Source organism: Cyrtonyx montezumae, unplaced genomic scaffold (genome assembly GCF_038088225.1).
Source record: "Cyrtonyx montezumae isolate F1298 unplaced genomic scaffold, pur_monq_1.0 scaffold_3, whole genome shotgun sequence".
Lineage (NCBI taxonomy): Eukaryota > Metazoa > Chordata > Aves > Galliformes > Odontophoridae > Cyrtonyx > Cyrtonyx montezumae.
This window is the reverse complement of record NW_027072034.1, coordinates 109,872,829-109,895,699: the sequence shown is the minus strand read 5'-3', so window position 1 is coordinate 109,895,699 and position 22,871 is coordinate 109,872,829. Positions and strand designations below refer to the sequence as shown.

Genomic DNA, 22,871 nt, shown 5'->3' with positions numbered 1-22,871 from the left:
AGGCAGACCTGCTATAGGTAAACTGGATCATGATACCACAGAAACAAGCATGAATAGACTGAGGATCTGAGCCAAGCAGAGGTATAGTGCCTGTGAAAGAAACCAGGAATAGAAGCAGGAAGGGTTTATCCACTGTCCATAGTCATCACAAGGAAAGCTTTCTTGGGTGCATAATAATTAGAGGTTGGACTCAATGATCTCTAGAGGTCCCTTCCAACTCCTACAATTCAGTGATTCTGTGATAATAGCCATTTGTGTGGAAAAATAATGTTTTTCCTTATATAACAGCTATAAGAGAAACAGCTTGTAACAGGAAGATCAGTTTTTGGCTAACTTTGATTTGCTCCCTCACTAAGAGCAAGGAGGTAAAAAGCATAGCTAGAACTGTATAAAAATATGGTGAGCAAGGGACAAGACCCTCTGCCTGGGCTTTCTGTCTAATTTCATTCTATAGGGACACTTGAGGAACCTCATCCCTTCCCATCACAGGCAGTCACAAAGACCCAGCCCACCCACATATATCTATAGCCACTGCCTTGAGAGAAGAGGTGAGAAGTTGCCAGTAGTTGCCAGATGTCTAGCTTTCATCTAAACAGTCCATGCTAAGGTCCAAAGGAGCAGGCGAATACAGCAAGCTATGTGAAAGCAAGAGGACGAACCAAACGGAGGAATCTCAAACTAAGTCTGTGCAAACATTTCAGTACCCTTAGTGTGAATTAACTGGTTTCAACAAATGAAAATTACAACAATTTACTGTATTCTTCCTCAATGATAGTTTTGTGTGAATCAGCACAAGTCTCAGGTTAAGCAATGCTGGTAAGCAAGATGCTGGTTTTACTGCATGAATAGTTCCTTCTGTTCAAATACCCTCCATTGTATTTTTGAATTAAAACTGAAAAGAAGCTCTGTCAGCAACCAAACTCTAAGACTGTCACCCTATCCTGGCTGTATTAATGCCAGAGACCAGAACTGCTGCAAAAACAAGACTGGTTGAAATGGATTCATGTTGCAAGATATTCAGGGCAGCTACATGGTATTTTTCTTTTTTTTTTCTTTTCAGTCCAGTGCACTGGACTTCACTCTTTTGTGGTCTTTTTATTGGCCTTCAGTCTTTCCACAAAACTGTGCACTGAGTGACACCTATTTCAATGAGACACTCAGATACCCAATTGAACAATGATGCATTCGTTGTGGCCAGAACTCATTTGAGCTTGAATTATCTCCTCAGATGAATTGTCTTCTCAGATGATCTTCAGTGCTACACTGTCACCCCCAGAGCAGCTGGATATACATTTATAATAAAGTGTCCTTTGAGACACTCATGCCTTAAGCTGTTTTGATCAATCATAGATGAAGGTAGTATTTCCTATAAGTATCACGCAAACAGTCTTCAGAGAGTGCACTGCTCAATATAAGGAGCTGCAGAGATTGTATTGAAGTTTCTTTCTATCAATGAAAAACCACAAAGGTGGCTGAAAAGCCACCTAATCCTGGTCTGTAAAATGGTACAAGAAGAACTACTTTCACTCCCATGACCTAACTGAATCCAAGCAGTGGTTAGACTCAGCTAGAAATAATGAGTTCCATTCTACCTCAAAAAAAAACGTGCAAGGAAAGCAGTAGTAGGCAGAAGACATCTGCCCTCAGTCCTTGCTTTTTATCAACAACACTATGTCCCAAAGTGCCATTATCTATAAACTCCTTCAAGAATTTAACAAATATGTTTTACTAGGCTTGATCATTTTTAAACTTGCTAGATGCAATCTATAAAACTTTCCAAAAACTTGCAACTGAAGGATGAGCCATGACAATGAGTATGATAAACCATGTGCTTTGAAGGACAAAATTAATTTGCTTAGCAAAGATGCTCTGAGTTTACTGTAATTCCAACAAGCCATGTATTGTTTTCAGTAAAAATCAAATAGAGATTTCAAATCTAACTGGTTTATTCTAATCTTCATTTTGTATCCCTTTGTTTTCTTACCAATCTTCATTTTGACTAATTTTATTTTCACTCATTTCTATAGCAAATAATACCTATCTTCTAAATTTAAGATAGCATTACAATTTCTAATAATTCTCTCAATTACTTTTCTTTTTGCATTGCAGAGGGGAGGGCCCAATATTTCAAATATTTCAAATAAGAGTAAACCACTATGCAATGAAACTCATCAGTATTTTTTATACTGACCTTTCTTTACTTCGCTTAGTATTTTGTTGCATCCTTATAACACATTCACTTTACAAATGTGAAAACTGAGGGAATGCTAAGAAAGGTTCTCTCTGCCTAAAAATGTGTCAAAACATGTATACAGTTAAAAATATGTATGTACAACATTGTTCACCAGATGTGGAATACACTGCTGTACTGATGATGGATTTTGGAAAACTACTACTATGAATGGAGAAGTTCAGTTGCAAACAAAAATCCACTTACACATGACATACAACAGTAGTACTTCATACTTTCAGCTATATAATTAATTTAAAACAAGAAACAAATGAAACAAAAAAAAACCCCACCAACAACAAAAAAAACCCCACAAAACAAAAACAATCCAAGACACAGAAAAAAAAAACAAAGACCAAGCAGTCAAATAGCCCCTCCTATCATTAGGCACACATGACAAAATCTTCTCTTCTGTATCTGACAAAGTAAGAATGCTCTTTCTTCCAGTTGATAAATATAGCAGGATTGAAAGTTTGCGTACCTGCACCTCTCACTATTTCTGACTTCCTCCTGGCAGTTTTTAGGTCTGTATTTCCCTCTGTATGGAATCTCACTAATATCTCATGAAGAAACGCGCTGAATATTCTGTGTTCTTCCTTCTTTTCCCCTTCAGACTTTCTTTCCAATGTTTCCTACTACATTTTCCTTTATACTCTCACAGAGTTGTCTCACCAAATCCCCTCAGTTTTGTACTTCTCTTACCTCATGACTCTGTTCTATCCTTTCATCACTCCACTGCCCACTCTCACCCTCTTAACTTGTTTAGCGTCTTGCTTGCTTCTGACTCTTTCCTTTACAAATGCTAACCATGCTTTACTTTCCAATATTAATTATCACTCCATTTGCCTCCCCAGATGCTACTATACTCCCCCTTTTCTAAGCCTTCCTATATATACTGACAGTGATGATTAATCTCATTTAACTGTAGGCTTTCCAGGTTGGAACCAGTTGCTTAAGAGCTGTGCATATCTTTGGGGTGACTCATTCCATTTAATAACAGTAAGAAATACACAAGATGAATTCTCCTCTGAAAGTTATAATCTGTCCATACTGGCTATACACTGAGACAGAGTGATCAGTTTTAACTCGAAGTCCAACTCTTCGATGGCCTAAATTAGGCAAAACAAACCTCTCTGCTAGATTCTAGTGCTCCTCTTCTTCAATTAAACACACACTTCAGTTTAGGGTAATAGGTATCTTTTCATCTCATTATGCTGGAGCTATTCCAGTTGCTACAGCCTTTTGGGATTTCATCATTGACCTCTCCTCCGAAATAGTTTAAAAATATTACATTTCTGCCATTCTTCACCCATGCTTTGGCATTATTACAACCACATGCATACTCCTTAGGTCTCCCCTCCCTTAGAGCATCACAGCTCTCTCCCCATCTAGTGCATCTTCCAAATTGTGTCTTTTCAGATCCACATTCCTCTTCATATCAAATACAGAGTTATTACTACTCTTGTCTCCAATCACTGGAACAAGATGGCTATATCTTAACACCATGACTAAACTACAACCTATTTCTGGGTCCTCACATCTGATGTAAGTTACAGCCATTTTAATCCACTGAATGCAGATGATCTGATAGCATTGTGTTTTGGTAATGGTAAACTCCCCTCACTTTGAAAAATGCAATACTACCTATAGAATACCACTCGGATTACTTCTGCAAAAACAACATTCTTAGCTTTCTGCTTTGGTAATACTGCCCTGTCTTAGCCCTACAGTGACTGCTTTCTCTTTAAAATATAAGCTTTATTACTTCAACAATCCTTCTCGTCTTATCTTCCTTACACACGCTCATCATACTTGCATCCCCACTTCTTAACTAGTGACAATAATCTCCATCACTCATTCAATAAATCTTTAAAAGAACACTTGCTTTATAGTTTCATGCTGCCATAAATCAGTTCATTGTCTTCCTTTAGTTATCTTTCTCCAGAAAGTCTGATAATGATTAAATTGCAGGTTGAGACTATCGTGTCCACCACGCGGCACAGTGCTACCTTATGAACTGCTCCCATTCATTTGGATCCGTTTCCTCTGTTGACCAACTATGTAGCACCATTGTTCCTGTGTTTCAATGTTCCTATTACATTTCTGTATCTTTTTTCTGTCTCACACAGTATAGTGTGATTCCACAGGTAGCGATTCCAAGCATTATAGTACTACCACTGCTAAATAATAATACTAACCTTGACAGAGTTGAGGTAAATCAGGACGTTAGCAAACTGTCTAAGAAGAAAGAAGCAGGAAGCCATGCACTGTCTCCCTGGAATGGTATCTGAAATTCAAAAGAGAAATGCAGATTAGTACAATTTAAGAATTATGTGGTAATGGAGGTCACTGAAAAGATTGCTGGCCACTATGAAAGCAACTAACTTCTGAAAATAATGTAACTTGCCTTCTCAGGCAAAGAAGTACACTTGAGGTTAGAAAAGCTATTAGATCATCTTGTCAACTTTCTCAACAGCATACAATAACTATCACAAGACTGTATTCAAACAGCACATCCTACAGAAACAAACTGCTTAATAGGACTTCTTCCATGACAAAAATCTATGCAGCATTATTTTTACCATGAATTAGTCTTACTTTCAGGAAACAACATTTGACACAAAGTCTGAGTTTGTTATTCTGACCTCATACTCGTTTGCTTTAGAATTACATTCTTAGGTTATCCCAGACAAAAAGCAGCTCTATACATTCTGATTTTAGTTCCAGTAACACAGCAATCTTCAGACTCCAAAAACATTATCGAAAAGCTTCAATACATGCACAAGTTAAAATACAACACAGGCATTATTTTTCCACGCACTTGGGTTACTACACTGCCCATAAGTGATATTGCCATACATAAGTTAGGCAGATGAGCGCAAACGGGTGCCAGTGGTTTTATTTTATTTTTTTGTAAGAGTTTACAAGGACAATTTTTTTCTCCGACTCAGCCAGCAGAGAGTGGTCAGAGATGGATGAATCCAAGCAGCAGCTATGAAGGCAATATCCCAAGGTCGTTAGAGAGCATGCTGTTCTGTGCCTGTTGGTACAGTGACAGAAGCTAAGATCTTAAGATTACCAACAGCCCTGAAGTAATTGCTCTTCCTGGTTAGTTATCATCAATCCATCCACTCTAGAAAATTGTATCTGAAGAACAATACTTTGCACCACGGTACTTAACGTGACATTCTACTGGAATTTCAGTGTAAACTTTGCTTTCCAAGTTAAGGTACTAATTATTGCTGGAAAGTGTTATGCAAGATCTCAAAATGTATGGCAGAGGAAAGCAGAACAGTCTGATTTTTTTATCTTGTTGTACGCCCACTGGGCTTGGATGTCTTATTTCCATAAAGAGACAATAATCCCTATCAATGGCTGAACAACATCCTTCAGTTCTCCAACTTAAGAAAATCATTTAGTTATTTATACAGTGTTCATTTGGGAGCAGAAACTGGCCCATATACTTACCAGCCCTTTTTCACATGTAGGCATACATACTGTGACAAATATATTCCTTGACAGAACAATAAGAGAAACACTTTTTCCTCAATGTCTCTCCACTTTATTTTTTTTTAATTGTAATCAGAATGAAAGTACCACAAGAATGCACTTTTTCCTGTTACATTCAATTTTTACGGCTCAAATTCTCAGTATTTTAAATAAAATAATAATAATATAAAAAAGCTAATGCATTCCTGGTTTTAAGTCTTTAAATATCATTTTTCAATAAAAACGAGTTACTAGAATCATGCATTTTTTCCCCCATATATGGGAGATATCTAAATTTCAGAATTTCAGTATCTATTCTCCTAACCACATTTTGGCAGGATATTCTATTATCCCAGAATACTATCATTCATATACATTTATTGAAACAACAACAACAACAAAAAGACAACAAAGCAAAACCCAAACAAGTAAAACATTTATAAATATTGTACAGTTCGGCATGAAAATTTTTGGACAGGTTCACTCTTCTCTGGGTGGAGAACTGGCTGGAGGGCCGTGCCCAGAGGGTAGTGGTTAATGGAGTTAAGTCCAGCTGGCGTCCTGTTATGAGTGGTGTCCCCCAAGGGTCAGTTTTGGGGCCCATCTTGTTTAATATCTTTATTGATGACCTAGCCAAGGAAATTGAGTGTACCCTCAGTAAGTTTGCAGATGACACCAAGTTGGGAGGATGTGTCAAAATGCCTGAGGGTAGGGAGGCCCTACAGAGGGATCTGGATAGGCTGAACAGCTGGGCTGAGAAAAATGGGATGAGGTTCAATAAGACCAAGTGCCAGGTCCTGCACTTTGGCCACAATAACCCCATGCAATGCTATAGGCCTGGGGCAGAATGGCTTGAAGAATGTAGAGAGGAAAAGGACCTGGGGGTGTTGGTTGATGCTCGGCTCAACATGAGCCGGCAGTGTGCCCAGGTGGCCAAGAAGGCCAACAGCATCCTGGCCTGTATTAGAAATAGTGTAGCCAGCAGGAGCAGGGAGGTGATCATCCCCCTGTACTCAGCTCTGGTACGGCCGCACCTCGAGTACTGTGTTCAGTTTTGGGCCCCTCACTACAAGAAGGACATTGAGGTCCTGGAGCGTGTTCAGAGAAGGGCAACAAAACTGGTGAGGGGTCTGGAGCACAAGTCTTATGAGGAGCAGCTGAGGGAGCTGGGATTGTTTAGTCTGGAGAAGAGGAGGCTCAGAGGAGACCTTATTGCACTCTACCACTTCCTGAAGGGGGGTTGTGGTGAGGAGAGGGTGGGCCTCTTCTCCCTGATAAATAATGACAGGACAAGAGGGAATGGCCACAAGTTGCGCCAGGGAAGATTTAGATTAGACCTGAGGAAGCATTTCTTTTCTGAAAGAGTGGTCAGGCACTGGAATGGCCTGCCTAGGGAGGTGGTTGAGGCACTGTCCCTAGCGCTGTTCAAGAAGCGTTTAGACGAGGTGCTAAGGGATTTGATTTAGTAGTTGGGTAGGGATAGTGATAGGAGGATGGTTGGACTAGATGATCTTGTAGGTCCTTTCCAACCTTATGAACCTATGAAAACCAAAGTTTTAAAGTTCTACTCCACACTGTCTTATGTGGAAAGAGAATGAAGTTCTCACTCTGAAAAATTATTGAGAGTGATCTAAGAATACCTCAAAGAAAAGACTGCACCAAGCCCAGAAGAAATACTTCCTTCTTTTCACTTAATACCAGAGGTGGCTGCCTTGGTCATAAGAGGACCACAGAAAACAAATGAGATGCTGTTCTCATGACGTTGGCAGTATAATAGGGTAGTTTATAAAACTTATGTTCAGCACCACAAACACTGTATTTAATGGCAATTTTAATCTACTTTCACTGATGTTCCTCTAGCAACATTTTCTCCTTAAATTATCTCAGAAACATGATCTTGGTTCCATTTTCTACCAAGTTGAGATACTGCAATTAGATAATTTACAGGATGGGAATTATCTGTAAAAATCTAGTTACATATCATTTCTTAATGCCAATTCTATTTCAGGAGTCATTCAGGATTACAAATTCTTTATTCTGCTGTTCTGGGTGTTACTTATAGTGTTTAACAGTTGGGTACTGACCACTATGCTCTAAATGCTTCCTGATTTTTTGCTTTTGGGTGTTCCCACTCCTTATAAATTACATAACTTCTCATATATCTAAGAATTTCATCTCACACTGGAAAGAACTGTTTGCTCCACATTTTTCAAAGCTCCATGTCACAAATATAATTAAAAATAGCAGATTCAATTGCTGACTCCAAATAACCTTGCAAATACACAGCACACTGTTCTTCATAAACTAACTTTTTACTGCTTTTCTTTTCATCTTGCCATGGAATTTCTACAGTTAATGAAAGCAAGACAGAAAGACAGGAAGTTGTTTTGAGAAAATATTCCACATGGAATCATGGAATCACAAAGGTTGGAAGGGAGCTCCAAGATCATCCAGCCCAACCGTCCACCTATCACCAACATTTCCCACTAAACCACGTTCCTCAGTATGACATCTAAATGTTTCTTGAACACCTCCAGGGCCGGTGACTCCACCACCTCCCTCGGCAGCCCATTCTAGTGCCTGACCACTCTTTTGGAGAAGCATTTCCTGACTGGAACCTTCCTTCCCTGGCACAACTTGAGGCCATTCCCTCTACTCCTATTTCTGGTTACATGGGAGAAAAGGCCAACCCTTACCTTACCACAAATCTTCAATATGTTCATTTTTTGATAATCCACATGAAATTTGAGAGCCTTACAGGTCCAATTCGAAGAAAAGAAAGAGTACAGGATTTCCTCACTCTAATCAGCACAACCTTCTTTTCCTTTGTAAGTCTGCAGAGCAGCTAAGTCTGTTTGAGATCTTTGTCAAGTTATGATATAGTGGTTCTAACTCTTTGCTAGATTGGCACAGTGGGAAGCGCTGAAGTGTGACTTACATGCTTGAATAGCCTGGCTGGCTACAAGCCCAAGTGTACAAACAGGTGAGAATTCTGTTCTCCATTTCAAAACGCAGCTAGACAAATATTAAAAATGACCAAAAATATTCAGCATAATGATTAATATGCTAAGTAACATAAGAACATAAAAATGATCATATTGGAAGGATTCCAAAGTCTGTCTGGCTTAGAAGTTTGTGTAGTAAGAATATATGGTGGCTATAGAAAGAATATGTTCTGATTTCACATACAATGTGTGTTTTGGTAAATAATGATTTTCCCAGCTTCCAACAATCTGCTCTGACTGACTTCCTAACCACAACCAAAAATTTTGCAACCGTCAACATACTTTTCTTTCATGATTTTCTTTATACCTTTTAGTTCTTGCAAGGCTCTGTCTAAGAAGTTGTCTTTTATGAAAAAGTAACTTGTACTGCTTGTTTTTAATTACTGCTGATTATTTATTTCAATACTCTTTAGGCTTTGGATGGCAGAGTAACTAATTCTTCTCTGTACATCTTCACTACATATTTAAAATGTTCTGTGTCGCAAGTGTAATAAACTCAGCCATCACTTTTGCAGGCTCTGTACCCTCTTATTTTCTCTCTCCTTGTTCTACAATCTGTCCTCTTTCTTTTATCCTTGCTGTGCTTATGTATACTTCCTGGTTCTATCATATTCACTGGAAATGTAAGAGTCAGAATTGCCTACAATATTCAAGAAAGAGAACTACAACTGTGTACAATTACACAGTAATTATTTTTATTTTGTTCTCTCTTTCCTCATCAGTTAAGAGTCTCTTCAGTTTTTCTAGTGCTTCTGACAATTTTGCAAATACAGTTAAAGTTGTTTTTCCCCCCCGTATGTAATACTTCATATTTAGCAAAGCTGAATTTAATTTGCATATTACTACCCAGCTTCATATGTTCTTCCACAGCTTTCATCACTGTGGAAGCTCCTATACTAATTTTGAGCAATGCCTTTGTTTGCCTCCTACAGCTTATTAATTATAAATATGAACTCTTGCTTTAGGAAGAAAAGAGGTTCTTTCAAGTGTTCTTATCAGGTTTGTTTTATCCTTTTCACTGCTACTTCTCATTTGAAACAGAAAACTTGTAGTGAAATATTATGTAGCTTCCCTTCTTGAAATTTAGTACTGGAGAAATACTTGATGTTTTTGTTAGCAAATGGATTTTGAATTTGATTATACTCAGATTACTGTAACAGAATCGAACTTTGATCATAATATTTCAAACCAAGTCCTATGCAATAATCTCTGTGTTGGTCAAGAGTTACCTGTTTACTTGTGTGATCTCTTTCTAAGAAAGAAGAAAAGTTTTCATTCAAAATGTTTCTCCTGTATCTTGCCATGTCTTCCATTGACCAGGTTAGCATAGGCAGAATAGAACTTCAACTATTATTTAATTATCTACCTATATAAAATCTTTACCTCTTTCATATGTCAACCACTGTTCCCATCTACTCTGGTGGGTGAATAATTTAGCCTCAGTACTATGCAACTCATATGATCTGAGCATAAACAGGCTTGTGTTACTCACTGATAAAGAAAACACATTTACCTTATTTTGGACAAGGCTCTTGTACTGCTTAGAAACATTTCTTCACTGTCATAATCTACTTTGTAATGCCCTGTTGCAAATTAAATATGAACAATATGCTATATATTACCTTCTTCCTATTGCATTTAAAAAATGATTTCAGGTTTACCACCTCTTCTAAAAACTGGAGGTCCACTTTACTCATCTATTTTAAAAACATTTAATATATGTAAAATGAAACACATACTGGATTTTCATGTGTTTGCTTTTTGCTATCTCAGTTGAACTCTATTTCTTCTACTTCCTATCTACAGTTTGTTGTCTTCCACACATCCATCATTTGAGGATACAAAAATCACACTATTTCACTTTTAAAGGAGGAATTGCTTGTGTGCTCTTCTTTGTCAGGTTTTTTCCACAAGATTTTGTAAAGGTAAAGGTTTCAGCAACACACTTAATTTAGTTATGTTGCTGTCCTCTGCTTCTATGGAGGGAATTATTAATATAAGACAAGATACTACAGTATCTCTAAGTGAAGACTTGCAGTTGGAAGTATAACCTCTTTTCTGGCAGAATTCTGACAAAGTTTTGGAACAAATTGAGCCTTCTAATTTAAACTTGTAAATTTATTTTAAACCATAAATCAAACTTCCTGTAACTGACATTGTAGCAACAAAATGCCTAGTGCTAGTTAAGCTAATGGTCAGCAGCTAGATGAGTATATGAAATACAAATATATACCATCATAAGAGGGATTACATAATAGAGAAAGAGCATTTCAAACATACCCCGTTCACTGGCTGATTCACCCACCAACTGGAAGAACTGCTGAGCAATTTTCAGATGATCTCTCTAGGAGAGGGAAAAAAAAAAATCCAACATGAGTTCCAGAGTTGTTACTACAACACTAACTGGATATATGGTCTGGGGAACAGATGGAAGAAGTGAAGAACAACAAGCAGGCAACCTGAGGATTAAGTAAAGCCAGGAAAGGTAAACTATGCCACTGTATAGGTATAGATACACTGGAATACTATACAAGCAAACATGGTTTGGAAGCATGACAGGGGAGCCAGATTTAGCTTGTTTATTTTCAAGAGTAGTTACAGAGACTTGCTGTTTATTCATTATGGACTGAGAACTGTGTGGAGTAATAAGAAGAGACTCAGAGATCTTGCAGTGTAAATGTGAAATGACTTTCACTCCATTCCAGCCCCTACAGATCTGTTCATACCATACTGTTGAAGAAGTTGGAGAACCTCATGGACTTAACTCACCGAATCCATTTCTTGTCCAAGAGCTGCATTTACCACTCCTTTGAGGATATATTCCTGGAAAATAAATAAATAAAAGAGTACAGAGAATCAAAAAAGGCAAAGTGAAGATTTCAGGGACACAGAACAGCGTACTCCTACATATTTTTCTTTCTAAAGTTAACTCTATCCCCAACCAGTTTAACTGATGGCTGATTATTACAAGAACAAGTAGTTCAGTACAGCATCACAGTCACCCCGCAGAAATCTATAGTATTTGTTACCTACTCACTTCTGCTAAATATTTGGGCTGCAAAGACGTAGACTGTTTTCTGATAAGACTTCATATTCAAAGATGATGCACCAGAAGTTATACCTTAACACAGCATTATGTCCTCTTCACCACCATCTGGCTAATAATTAAGAGCAATATTGTTCTGTAAATGCACAGATCCAACTTAAAGTACACACTGGTTAGCCATCACCACCACTGCCCATGCTCCAAAACTCAGTGTTCCTCACCAAGGTAAAAATCTCATGAGATTTGTGCTCATGCTATTCTACTGAAACCAGGAACTGGAACAGTGTATGCTGTAATCTCTACTATAAGCTACAAAAGACAGTCCTATTCTCCACTGAGCAAGCTTTTATTAGCATGTAAAAGACTCATTTGTCTTGTTTAAATCTTACAGTTCAGCAAAATAGCTATGAATGTGCTGTAGTAGGTTCCCCTGATAAACTTGTACAGATCCCTCAGACATAAAAACAGGAAAGGAGGAAAAAAAAAAAGACCATACACAAAGTAACAAATTGCAAGGAAATAATCTGGAAGTAATAGTCAGCATGCTAAGGAATCATTTTAGTACATCAACTCTTACAGATGCAAAATTAAATCCTATAGACTCCATGCCAAAGAAGAAATTTGGTAAGAACTATAGGAGGATATACATGTAGTTTTGCCATCTTAAAGGGGAGTTCCTTCCAAGCATGAATGAGAAAATACAGAAAAAAACCCCACAAAGATTCTCAATTTAAAATTTAGCAAGTAGTAAGTGATTTCATGGTATACATACAAGTTTGTATGTGGGGAAAACAGAAAGAAAACAAGGGCCAAAGAAGCAATACCTGTATAAAACTGTTTTAGCATTTAGTATATATAACTGTTTAAGTAGTAAGTATACTGAAAAATGCAAGAAAAAGCAAAAGGAAGCAGCAGGAGACACTGCTCAGCACAGAACCACCAGATCTGTGTTTGAGGTTTTCCTTTTCCTTTCTCCCCCCTCCCATCTATTCCTCACAAACACTCATGAAAGGCCTCTTTCATGCCCAGCTATGTGATCTTTGGAAACTAAACTGCAAAGAGGAATAAATCAGAGACTAGAGATTTTGGAACAGCCACAAAAGAAAGTGACAGTAGCAGTCAAGGGACATTGCAGTTTTCACTCATTGCAGCCAAAGTGAGATAGGATTAGAAGAGACCTATTATTTAACACATTGAATCTAATCTAGCTCATTTTTATTGAAATGGCTTCAGGACAAATCGCATGAGTGGCTGCACTAGCAGATCTTGAGGGATAGTGATAGTCATTGCTGAGGGAGAAGTGACAAGCAGCTGTAGTTGGAAGAGAGCTTTTATCTACACAGTAATGGTCAGCTCCCTTGAATCAAGTCTGCACAAAAAGAGTTGCGTTTTCTATAGACCCTGGGCAGTACAGTACTAAACATGCTAGGTACTCATGTATGCACATATAATATTGGATGGATGACTGTTAAATCTATCATAGATAAAAGGATAAAACATGAGAGTTTTAAGAGTGGGAATGGGGCAAGCTAACTGCAGGATACCAGTTTTGTATGTGGCAGAATTCACCAATTTATAACCTGTATTTATGTGCCATGACATCATTTTCCAATTACCTGTGGAGCTGTAGGTTCCAAGTCTTTAATCAGGTTATAGGCCTCCTGCACATCATCTGAAATACCAGATGTTAGAATGCATGACAAACCACAGCATGCTGTATTAGAACAAATCACTCATCCCCTACAACATTCCCCTACAGTCACAGAAGAGGAAATAAAGCATTTAGACAGAAAGAGAAAGGTACCTATAAATCACTGTGAATTTATATCACAATGGTGATGGTTTTCTAGAATTCAAATAACAAACATGGTGTGAGTAATAGCTTCTTTATTACTGCAGTTTTCCTAGTAGAGGTGACTCGGTCCCTTGTTCATAATCTAGTGGCTGCCTTTTCAACAGTACAAGGTCAAGACAATAAATCCATTACTTTCCTGTCGTATCTCTTTTTGTATTTATTTACTTCGTATGAAGGATAAGGTAAGATGTTACTGAAGAGAAACTTCATTTTTTCTTATCAGTATTTCAAAATCTGTCCAGCACCTCTTACCTGATCCTACTTCTAATGAGTAAAAACACTACTGGCATAAAAGTCTAAATGCAGAGTTTGGATTCAATAAGCAGCCTTCCATCTCCCCAAGAAATAGTAACTGAAAAAATCCTAAAGCTTACAAAGTTGCCCCTTGAAGTGACAAAACGTTGTTAATACAGCATTATACCAGCTGTATATAAAAAAAACCCTTATCAAACAAAGCTTCCTTTTTGATGGTACATACCATCCATACAGCATGGTGAAAGTGACTTGTAAGTTTTGGAGAGATAGCTGTGTAGTCGCCGAGAGTATTCTTAACTGATATTGCTACACTAGAACGACTTTTAAGACATGGCTTAAGGACATTTTAATCCTAACTCCATAGCCTCCCTTTCTCAGTATGCAAGTTATTTGAATAACAAAGAATGGAAACTAACTCAAATTATTGCAGGATTGACAGCAAATGAGTAAACGGACTGATTTTTAAGTGATGCAGAGATTTACTTTGCTTTTGTGTAAGTAGAGATCAGTTGGAAACACATCTTCCCCAATGCTGTTGTTAATAATAAGATAATTGATAATACTACTAATATTGCTTTCAATACTATTGATTACAATGATAAGGGACACAATATTTGCTAAGAGCAGCAAGTGCAGAATTACCAGAGTGTCTTGATGGACCCAATGGATGCCTGATCATATAGATAAGGGAACAGTAGCACATCCTTGACTTTAGCAGGGTTTTTTGACACGATCCCTATAATATTGCCACAGCCAGATCCTATCTCACCAGTTTAGTACCTCTACAAACCCCCAAACCCTCCAATTCTCTGTGGAAATAGATTTATTTGATGACACACAATTGCAGCCCTTCTCTGCAAGCCATGGGAATTTCTTTACATCACTGTATCTCAGAGATACTGAAAATGAAATATATTACACATTACTGCAAAATAAAAAGCATTTTTGCGAGTAATCAGTTGAGATCAGATAAATAAAAATCACCCCTGAAGAGCGCCTCATGAAAGAGCCAGAGGAAGGCATATTTACCTTGGCGGAGATAGTAAATCACAAGATTCAGTCTTGCCTCAGGAATAACATCAACCAGAGGAGGCAGCACCTGCAAAGCTCCTTCTCCTCCTCGGAACACCACCTGCAGATAAAAACAGCATATTGATAACTGTATATTACAATCTTGCTTATGATCTCTTTAACTCTCATGTTAACAATAGGAAGAGGTCAACAGTACTGTTTTTAGTGTAAATCCTGCCTTAATACAACAATAAAATTATATGTACAACAACCTTTATTCTAAATAATATCAGCTACATTATTCATCAGTAGAGATGGACTGATTTCAGATTTTAGCAGCTCAAAGCTGTGATGTTACATACCAAACATTTTATAAAATATAGCCCAGAATAAAAGTGAGAAAAAGTACAAAATTAGTTTCCTTATGATTACAGATGTGAGAAAAAAATAGGATAACTATTATACACTTGTTTAGAATGCCATTAGATCTATAAAGGGATCAGTACTTTATACTTCAGTTTTATATGGCAGTTCCTCCACAATAAATAAATAAATAAATAAATAAATAAATAAATCTAATATACTTACTCAATAAGTTCCTGGCAAAAAGACTCACATTCAAAATAAATAATTTTAACTTACAGAAGTCCATTCTGAAATCAGTGTTATTGTGACAAAGAACTGCCTGATAAATAATAGCTATTGACAATTGTTCAGCAAAGTAATAATACCATTGCGGGGAGCACTAACAGGTACTCAGTGATTCTTTTACAGCAGAATACATAAATACTTTGTCTTGTGTCAGAATCTTTTTCCCCATGCACTCCTTGTCAAATACTGTTTTGATAAAGACCGTTTTCCTAAGTGATCTTAATTCCACTGACATTGTAGTCAATTGTAGACAACACTGAGTTGACAGTTCAAGGTCACGCACTCTGGCTTGCTTCTACACTATCCTAACTGACTGATCTCTACAGAATATCTTGCTAGAGTTTCCTTACAGTCTATGAATTATCTTGATATGCCTTCTGTGTAAAAGCAACGCTATTTTCATGACACAGTCTCAAACTGTCAGAAAATGCCAGGGTTAAAAAAAAAAAGCAACAGCAACAAACTTGATGGTACATTGATTACACAGGCAAGTTTTCTAGAATGGGACTTTCAGGGCAGCAGAGGTTCAGATGTTTGCAGATCTCAAAATATTCCCTTTCATAAGTTTCCAAGCAAAACTCTAAAAACAAATGAAGACCCCATGAAACTCAAGAAGTACATTACGCACCAGATTATGTTTAATGAGCTCCTTGCCAAACTCAAAAGATGATGAGGCACTGTCTGTCAAGTTCTTGAGTTCTGCCTGGAATTACATACATTCAAAAATTTTAACAATAAAAAACCAAACTAAACAAAACCCCCCCAAAAAACCCAAAAAACCCAACACACAAACATTAATGGAGGTTCATATTAGTCTCCAAACTGACAGAAACATCTCCACCAGTCCTGGGCCGCTGGAAGAGTTGTGCCTTCCCACTTTTATATGATTGATTTTTACCAATTGTATAATACATAGACACAAGGTCAAAAGTGGACCAGGAGAACAGTTAAGACCACTGTGCACCCATGTGTATAGATGGCTTAATATCAGTGTAACTGAAGTAGGTTAAACTCTTAAGAGAGGGACACAACGATGTGATAAGGGGCCACTGTCAACATGATTAACTGATTAGGACAGGTTACAAGGAGAAGAAATGCCTAAGGGACCTTGAACGGAGGAAAGGAAGGCAAACAGAAGAGCTGTCAAATAGATACCTCAGCAGCCTTCCCATTGTATAGCCGGAAATGGTTACAAGCCTTAAGGTTAAGAGCAATGGTGCTGTCAGGAACTTGTTGAAGATAAACAGCTAGCACTTCTTGTGACACATCGTAGTAATCCAGTTTGTAATAGCATAGAGCCACATATACATTCAGAGCCAAGTACTCCCTGCAGAATGGAAAATAGAGCATTTAACATAACATTTCAATCCAAAAGACAGCTATTTTACAGAATATTAAAATCAGTGATGAAGCCCTCTTTAACAAACATATCAAATTTAGGATTTCTAAATACTTGTTAGGTAACAAACTAGAGATATAAAGATAAGTTGCACAAATCCAGTAACAGATATACATTAGTTTTTTCAGTGGCAGTTATTTCAACTTAATTGCTGACAAAATTGTTGTTTTACAGATCTCTGAAAAGGTGGTAATTCATACTAAGGAAATCCACAGAAAATAAGTACTTTTACCCTGGCAGAATACATTTTTCTGTGCAATGTGTGTGAAAACATTTAATACTCACTTAACACTTGTAAAACATTTTAACAGATCTTATTACCTTACAAATACAACTATTAAAAACAAACAAACAAACAACAAGGTACTGCAAGCTGTGAAACAGAAGAACTAGGCATAGAAATAAGACATAATTGTGGTAACAGTAAATAAAAAGCTAATTGTTATGAAAGTTACTCTCTTAGCTTTGCATGATCGTTTCTACAGATTTAGAAGTTAGAAAACTCTTTCCTGAGCATTAAATTACATATGTATAATATGAAGGACACTCAGCTTTCTCTAAAGCACTCAAGAGGAGACAGTACCAAAACACAGTTACATATTCTGGGGCAGCAGTTTCTATTTCATCGAACTGTTTTTCCAGCTGCTTAAGAATTCATTTTGTTCCTTTTTAAATTATGAACTCAGAAATAGTAGAATACGATAGAAAAAACCACAATACTTGAAGTACAAGGAGCTTTCTATATAACCACTAACAGCTGAATCCCTCCTCAGAAAAGGTAGCAGGTGAAGAAGAAATCATGGGCAAAAGCAAGGCTCACCACACTATTCATCAGAAGGTAAGAAAGAAAGAGAAGGAAGAAAAAAAGAAGAGAGAGAAAAAGAAAAGACAAAGCAGGTACATAATACATAATTTCAGAAGAGAAAAGTATGAAGATACAGAGGGCTATCAGGATGAATTACAAGAAAAAGCAATGGAAAGCAGTCTTCCTTTTTAAATGTGCATTTTTCCATAATGATTTGCATTGAACAACACTGAAGGATCTGCAACTTGTGCACATTCTGTGTTGGAAAGATGGCACAGTAATTGGGGAAAATTCCTACTTTTAGAACCAAAAAACAATTAATTGCAATTCAAATACAACAGTATTGGAGACACTGAAGTAAGAGTTGGAGCAGAAATGCCCACCGATTTTCAAGAAGAATGCATTTGTAGATATCAATTGCTTCTTGGTAGTGGGACCGCATGTAGTGGATAGATGCCAAGCTAAGCTGATCCTCCGTAATATCTTGCAGATTTTGATGAGAGCTCATCAGTTTCTTCTCATCACTGAACTAAAACAGAAAGTGAGACATTCTCAGAAGAGTTCAGTGAGAAATACACTTCAAGTTAATAAGCTGGATTAGTTTTGCCGTTGTTGGCAAGCAGCAAGTGATTCATTTTTAACATCTGGATGTTACTTCAAAGTTAATTGAAGAGTTTAGAAAGCCAAACTAAGGAGCAGACTAGTTCTAACTATATAAATGTGAGGCTAAAACTAGGCATACGTTTTCCTTTAAGTTGCGAGTTAGACATAACTATAGGTCATGTGTCTTGTTGGTTAAGAGAGGAAAAGCTTAATCAATTAAGTTATTTAACAAATATAATTTTGCAACACAAGATTAAACTTACTATTCAACTCAGCAGAATTTTTTCTGTTAACAGATTAAATCTTATTTCTCATGGACAGCAGAAAAATGCAGAAAAATGCCAACACTCAAGCACTAACTTTCACAGTACTTCTTTAAACACTAGCAAATTCTCTTCATCGTTCTTTTAAAATTCCACTTAAAGCACTGATTTTTAAAATCATGTTGTCAAGAACTTGTCATGCTGTCAAGAACATAACAAACGCATGAGGGTATAAAGAGCAACAGAGTTCAACAATCATCTTATACTTGTATTACGATAGTAAAGTCGAGGGTATACAGCATTTTGCTCAAATCATGTATTCCAGTGCTTCCCTTCTTTTTTATCTTAGACATTTTTAAGTGATAGTGATGCTACAGAAACATTTTAAGATTATTCTTCTAAACCAACAGAGATTTAAGAAAAGAAAATCTGGCATCAAAGCTAACACTCAGGACTTGTATTTTATTCTGCCCAAAACTCAAGTCTCTTCTGTAGCACAATACTGGTTGGGTATCATACAGGATGGTAAAAAAGCAAACTGAAGGGAAGACAGCCAGGTGTGGTAATTGAAACAGCCATTTAACTGCTGTTGAAATCTAAGCAAGCCTCATGCCATAAGCATCATTACTTTTTGGCACTGAGTGACTCAGGAGGATCTGAAATACCTTATGCACTTTCTTGGTCAAATTGATAAGTACACTACAGCTGCACGTTAGGAAACTTTGATACACTTCAAAGAAAATAGTGGCATATGCATTTCCAATTCTGCTCGAAGTCTCAGGTTCCTCATAATCAAAGTTCTTACTGGACAACCTGCATTAAGCTGGTTGGGAAGGCTTTATGTAGATACTTGCTGAGGGCATCTATTCCAAGATCCTGCTTTCACACTTGCTTTCTCCTCCACATTTTATTGCAGGAGAGTGGTTGCAGAAAATCTTTGTTCTCCTTCCACCACAGACATTTTAATTATTTGCCCAGGTTGCCAGAATACATTACAAATTACCAAATTGAAAAGAAAACAATGCAAAGCAGAAGTGAAGAAAAGACATTGTACCTTATGTGCCAGGTGAAAGAGTAAACGGTTCTGAAGACGACTCTTAGGTGCTGAAAGGAAAATTCAGTTAGTATTGCTGCAAAGAACAACTCAGAACATCTAGATTTTATTTTAATTTTCTCAACTGACATGCATACACATGTTCTTTCATTAACTAACCCACAGTCCTTCACTGCACTTCATCTCAGCAACTTTAAAGTGGCTTTAAAGCCTTTCTACTTCCCATCTTCATTCTCTGTCTGTTTCTTTTGAAATCCCTGCTGAAAATACTTTTCCTTTGGCCTCTTCCTTCCATGGGCCTTAAAAACTGTGAATAATTGCACTACCATTTCTCTACTGGTTAACATGTTTTTTTCTGATGCCATGCAGCACGTCTCAGAGTATTAAAAAAAAAAAAAAAAAAGCATCAACAAACTTATTATCAAGGTTCTTTCCACAGTGTGTGATATTCAAAGTAAATTGTGCAACTTTCAGTGCATTTCAAATTTCAAAGCTGCTACCGTTTGGTTATGTGTACAGATTACGTCGCACACAGTTCCAATATTTCTTCAGTCCATAAGAGCAAAATGCACATGAATTAATCCTGAGCTCGGAGCAGATAAGATTCAAACTAAGACATGAGGAGAGAAGAGTGGATCTCTAAAGCCACTAAAGTCCTCAAAACTTCTGGCTGTAGCAAGTTTAGGAATTGCATTTAACACATTAACTGCAGAGCTTTAAGTCACTAGAGAGAGCTTTGTCCTTCACTGAGATTGACAAAGTTTCTTGGTCAACAGAGCTATTAACTTCTTCTGGGAGGAATCCTCCAGAAAGCCTTCCCTTGTTTCCTGTGTTCTCTGCAGCCTACTCAGCTAATGAGCACTCTCATTTTTGCTCAGACCAACCAGCTGGCAACCCAGGATTTACATGGAATTTTTACAAAGAACAGAATTACTTACTGTGTTTACGGGGCCAAGAAAACGCAGAGTTAGCAAAGCAAAGGCCTGTAACACAACCCTGTAATTCTTCTGACATCCTAAACCATGAAAGAGAGCTCAAACCACTAAAACCTCTTTCTCTTCCCTCTCAAAGATGGAAATTTCTAGCAATAAACTAGATTTATTTTAAACAGCAATTTAGGGACAGACTTCCATACTTCTTACTTTTTCTCCAGATACTAAGGAAACTGTAATTCACAACAATGCCAAAAAAACAACCAGGCCATTCTCATCAGACAGGCACTGTAAAACTCTCTATGTACTCTCTCCAACTACATCTAGAAAAAAAAAAAAAAGACATCAAATGTTCTCTCTAAAGAGTTGCTAAAATAGAGTCACACAAAAGGAAAAGTTGGTACAAGAGAGTTCTCACAAAACCAAAATATCTTGCTAGGTATTACTATCCAAGGATTAAGTAGTTATGAAGCTACATGGTCTTCAATCTAGAATATATTAGGGATTCTCATCAGCCTAATAAAGGAAAGGAAGGCTTTTTTGATCTACAATCAATAATGTGTAAGCAGCAGTAGTATTATTACTGACATTGCAGTACATTCTGGAGATTGTTTCATCCACTGAGTTAGAAAGCTGAAGCACCTTGACTTACAGCAAGTTCTTTGACATGCTGTCAGCAGTGATGCCAGGGTTAACTCTGCACATGCCCCTGCATTAATTGATAGGTTTCAGTATCAAAGTTTACAAAGGTTGCACATGGACCCCACATATGCTTTCGTGCAAAACTTCAACCAACCATAACCGCTCTCTGCGATTCAAAACATTTGGTCATCAAAGACTCCAAAAATACAAGCAGGACAATTTGTGGGATTTAGACAGAAAATGAACAACAACACCAACATTCCCTTTTTTTTCCACATAGGTTGTGCTTCTTTGTCTTAGTAGCTTTTAGCATTATTTCCTATGTAAGTGACATGCAAACAGTATTTCCTCAAGAACCTAAACTGCAGAATTATTGTTTCATTGGTCAACCAATGACGGTAGTGCTGCACTCACAAATGTGGCTTCTGATCTGACACTGAAATTGTTATTTACTTCTTGGCAAGAGCTGGAGGGTAAGTCCATGTTATCCTACACCTAAAACCAGGCAAAAGGTGAAACCTAAGTTCTGATGGTTTGCAGAGGTATATGGACTAGGAAAAAACCTCCCACTTCCTAAGATATGGCACTACGTGATGGAATTCAATTTATATCCCTTAAAATAAAACCTTTTCACTTGATGCCAGGCAGGGAAGAGGAGGGGCAAAAATAAATAAATAAAAAAATAAAAATAAAAAAATAAAAATTGTAGTCCTGCTGACATAGTAAGCAGAACCATAGGAACATTCAGCAACAGCAGTGTATTCTCTCCCAGTGCCAAATTCATTTTTTGAAAGAGACTATGAACAAGGTCAGAATAATTTCCAGATAGAACCAAATAACAAATATTAGATAAAGTTGCTGTTAATCTCTTGAACAGGAAGGGCTGACGCTGCCTCTTCAAAGAATGATCTTTTGTGGAATGCTAGGTATGCTCTTTTACTACTCTGTTATCAAATGTCATTGCCATTGACCTATCAATACCACAAAGAAGCACAAATTTTTTTCCTATCCTACTTTTTCAAGGAGACTGCTTTTTTTTTTTTTTTAATTGTTTATATCAGCATTTAGAAATCTAGAGATCATGATGACAGTGCCACACTGAGATAAACTGGACCCTAGTGTCTCGTATTGGCTTTGTACTGAAGACATCACTGAGATAGCCAGACTGGACATACTTCTTTCCACCTAAGAAATGCAACAAGATCGCTATGCTAGAATTTTTGTAATTATCACTGATGATGTTCCAGGGACTAAATCATAGGTGACATGGATTTATAAAGCACTTCACATGCTAACAGGTGTAGAATACATCCTAAACTGACAGGGCTGGGACAGGTGGAACAGCAATGAGAAGACTTCAGCCAGGTAACACTGAAAATATGACTGGAGGAAAACCTATTTGCTGTCCCTAAGAAACAACACCTGCTCACCTGAACATAGCTGAATAAAGCCCTTTGTGGCTCAGAACCACAGTCTTGCTGGTGGAGGGAAAGTGCAAGGGTAAGAGAAAAACATCATGAAAAAAAACACAGAGTCCAGCACTGAGGTTCACACTTACACACACTTGAATAGCTCAACTGTTGAGAATTTTCTTACATGGAACCCGCACAGGTAATTCACTGAAATTTTCC

At 37.3% G+C, this 22,871-nt stretch overlaps 1 protein-coding gene across 1 annotated transcript in view; it reads right to left on the bottom strand.

Annotated features, from left to right (window-relative positions):
- Positions 1 to 22,871, bottom strand: part of IFT56 (intraflagellar transport 56) — a 45,742-nt gene that overhangs the window by 10,028 nt on the left and 12,843 nt on the right. Inside the window, exons 5-13 of the mRNA XM_065742817.1 lie at positions 19,667 to 19,716; positions 18,130 to 18,275; positions 16,698 to 16,869; positions 16,171 to 16,245; positions 14,910 to 15,012; positions 13,387 to 13,442; positions 11,494 to 11,547; positions 11,005 to 11,068; positions 4,429 to 4,517 (exon numbers count right to left, since the gene is read on the bottom strand). Coding sequence (XP_065598889.1) covers positions 4,429 to 4,517; positions 11,005 to 11,068; positions 11,494 to 11,547; positions 13,387 to 13,442; positions 14,910 to 15,012; positions 16,171 to 16,245; positions 16,698 to 16,869; positions 18,130 to 18,275; positions 19,667 to 19,716 — 809 coding nt within the window. The remainder of the gene's footprint in view (positions 1 to 4,428; positions 4,518 to 11,004; positions 11,069 to 11,493; positions 11,548 to 13,386; positions 13,443 to 14,909; positions 15,013 to 16,170; positions 16,246 to 16,697; positions 16,870 to 18,129; positions 18,276 to 19,666; positions 19,717 to 22,871) is intronic.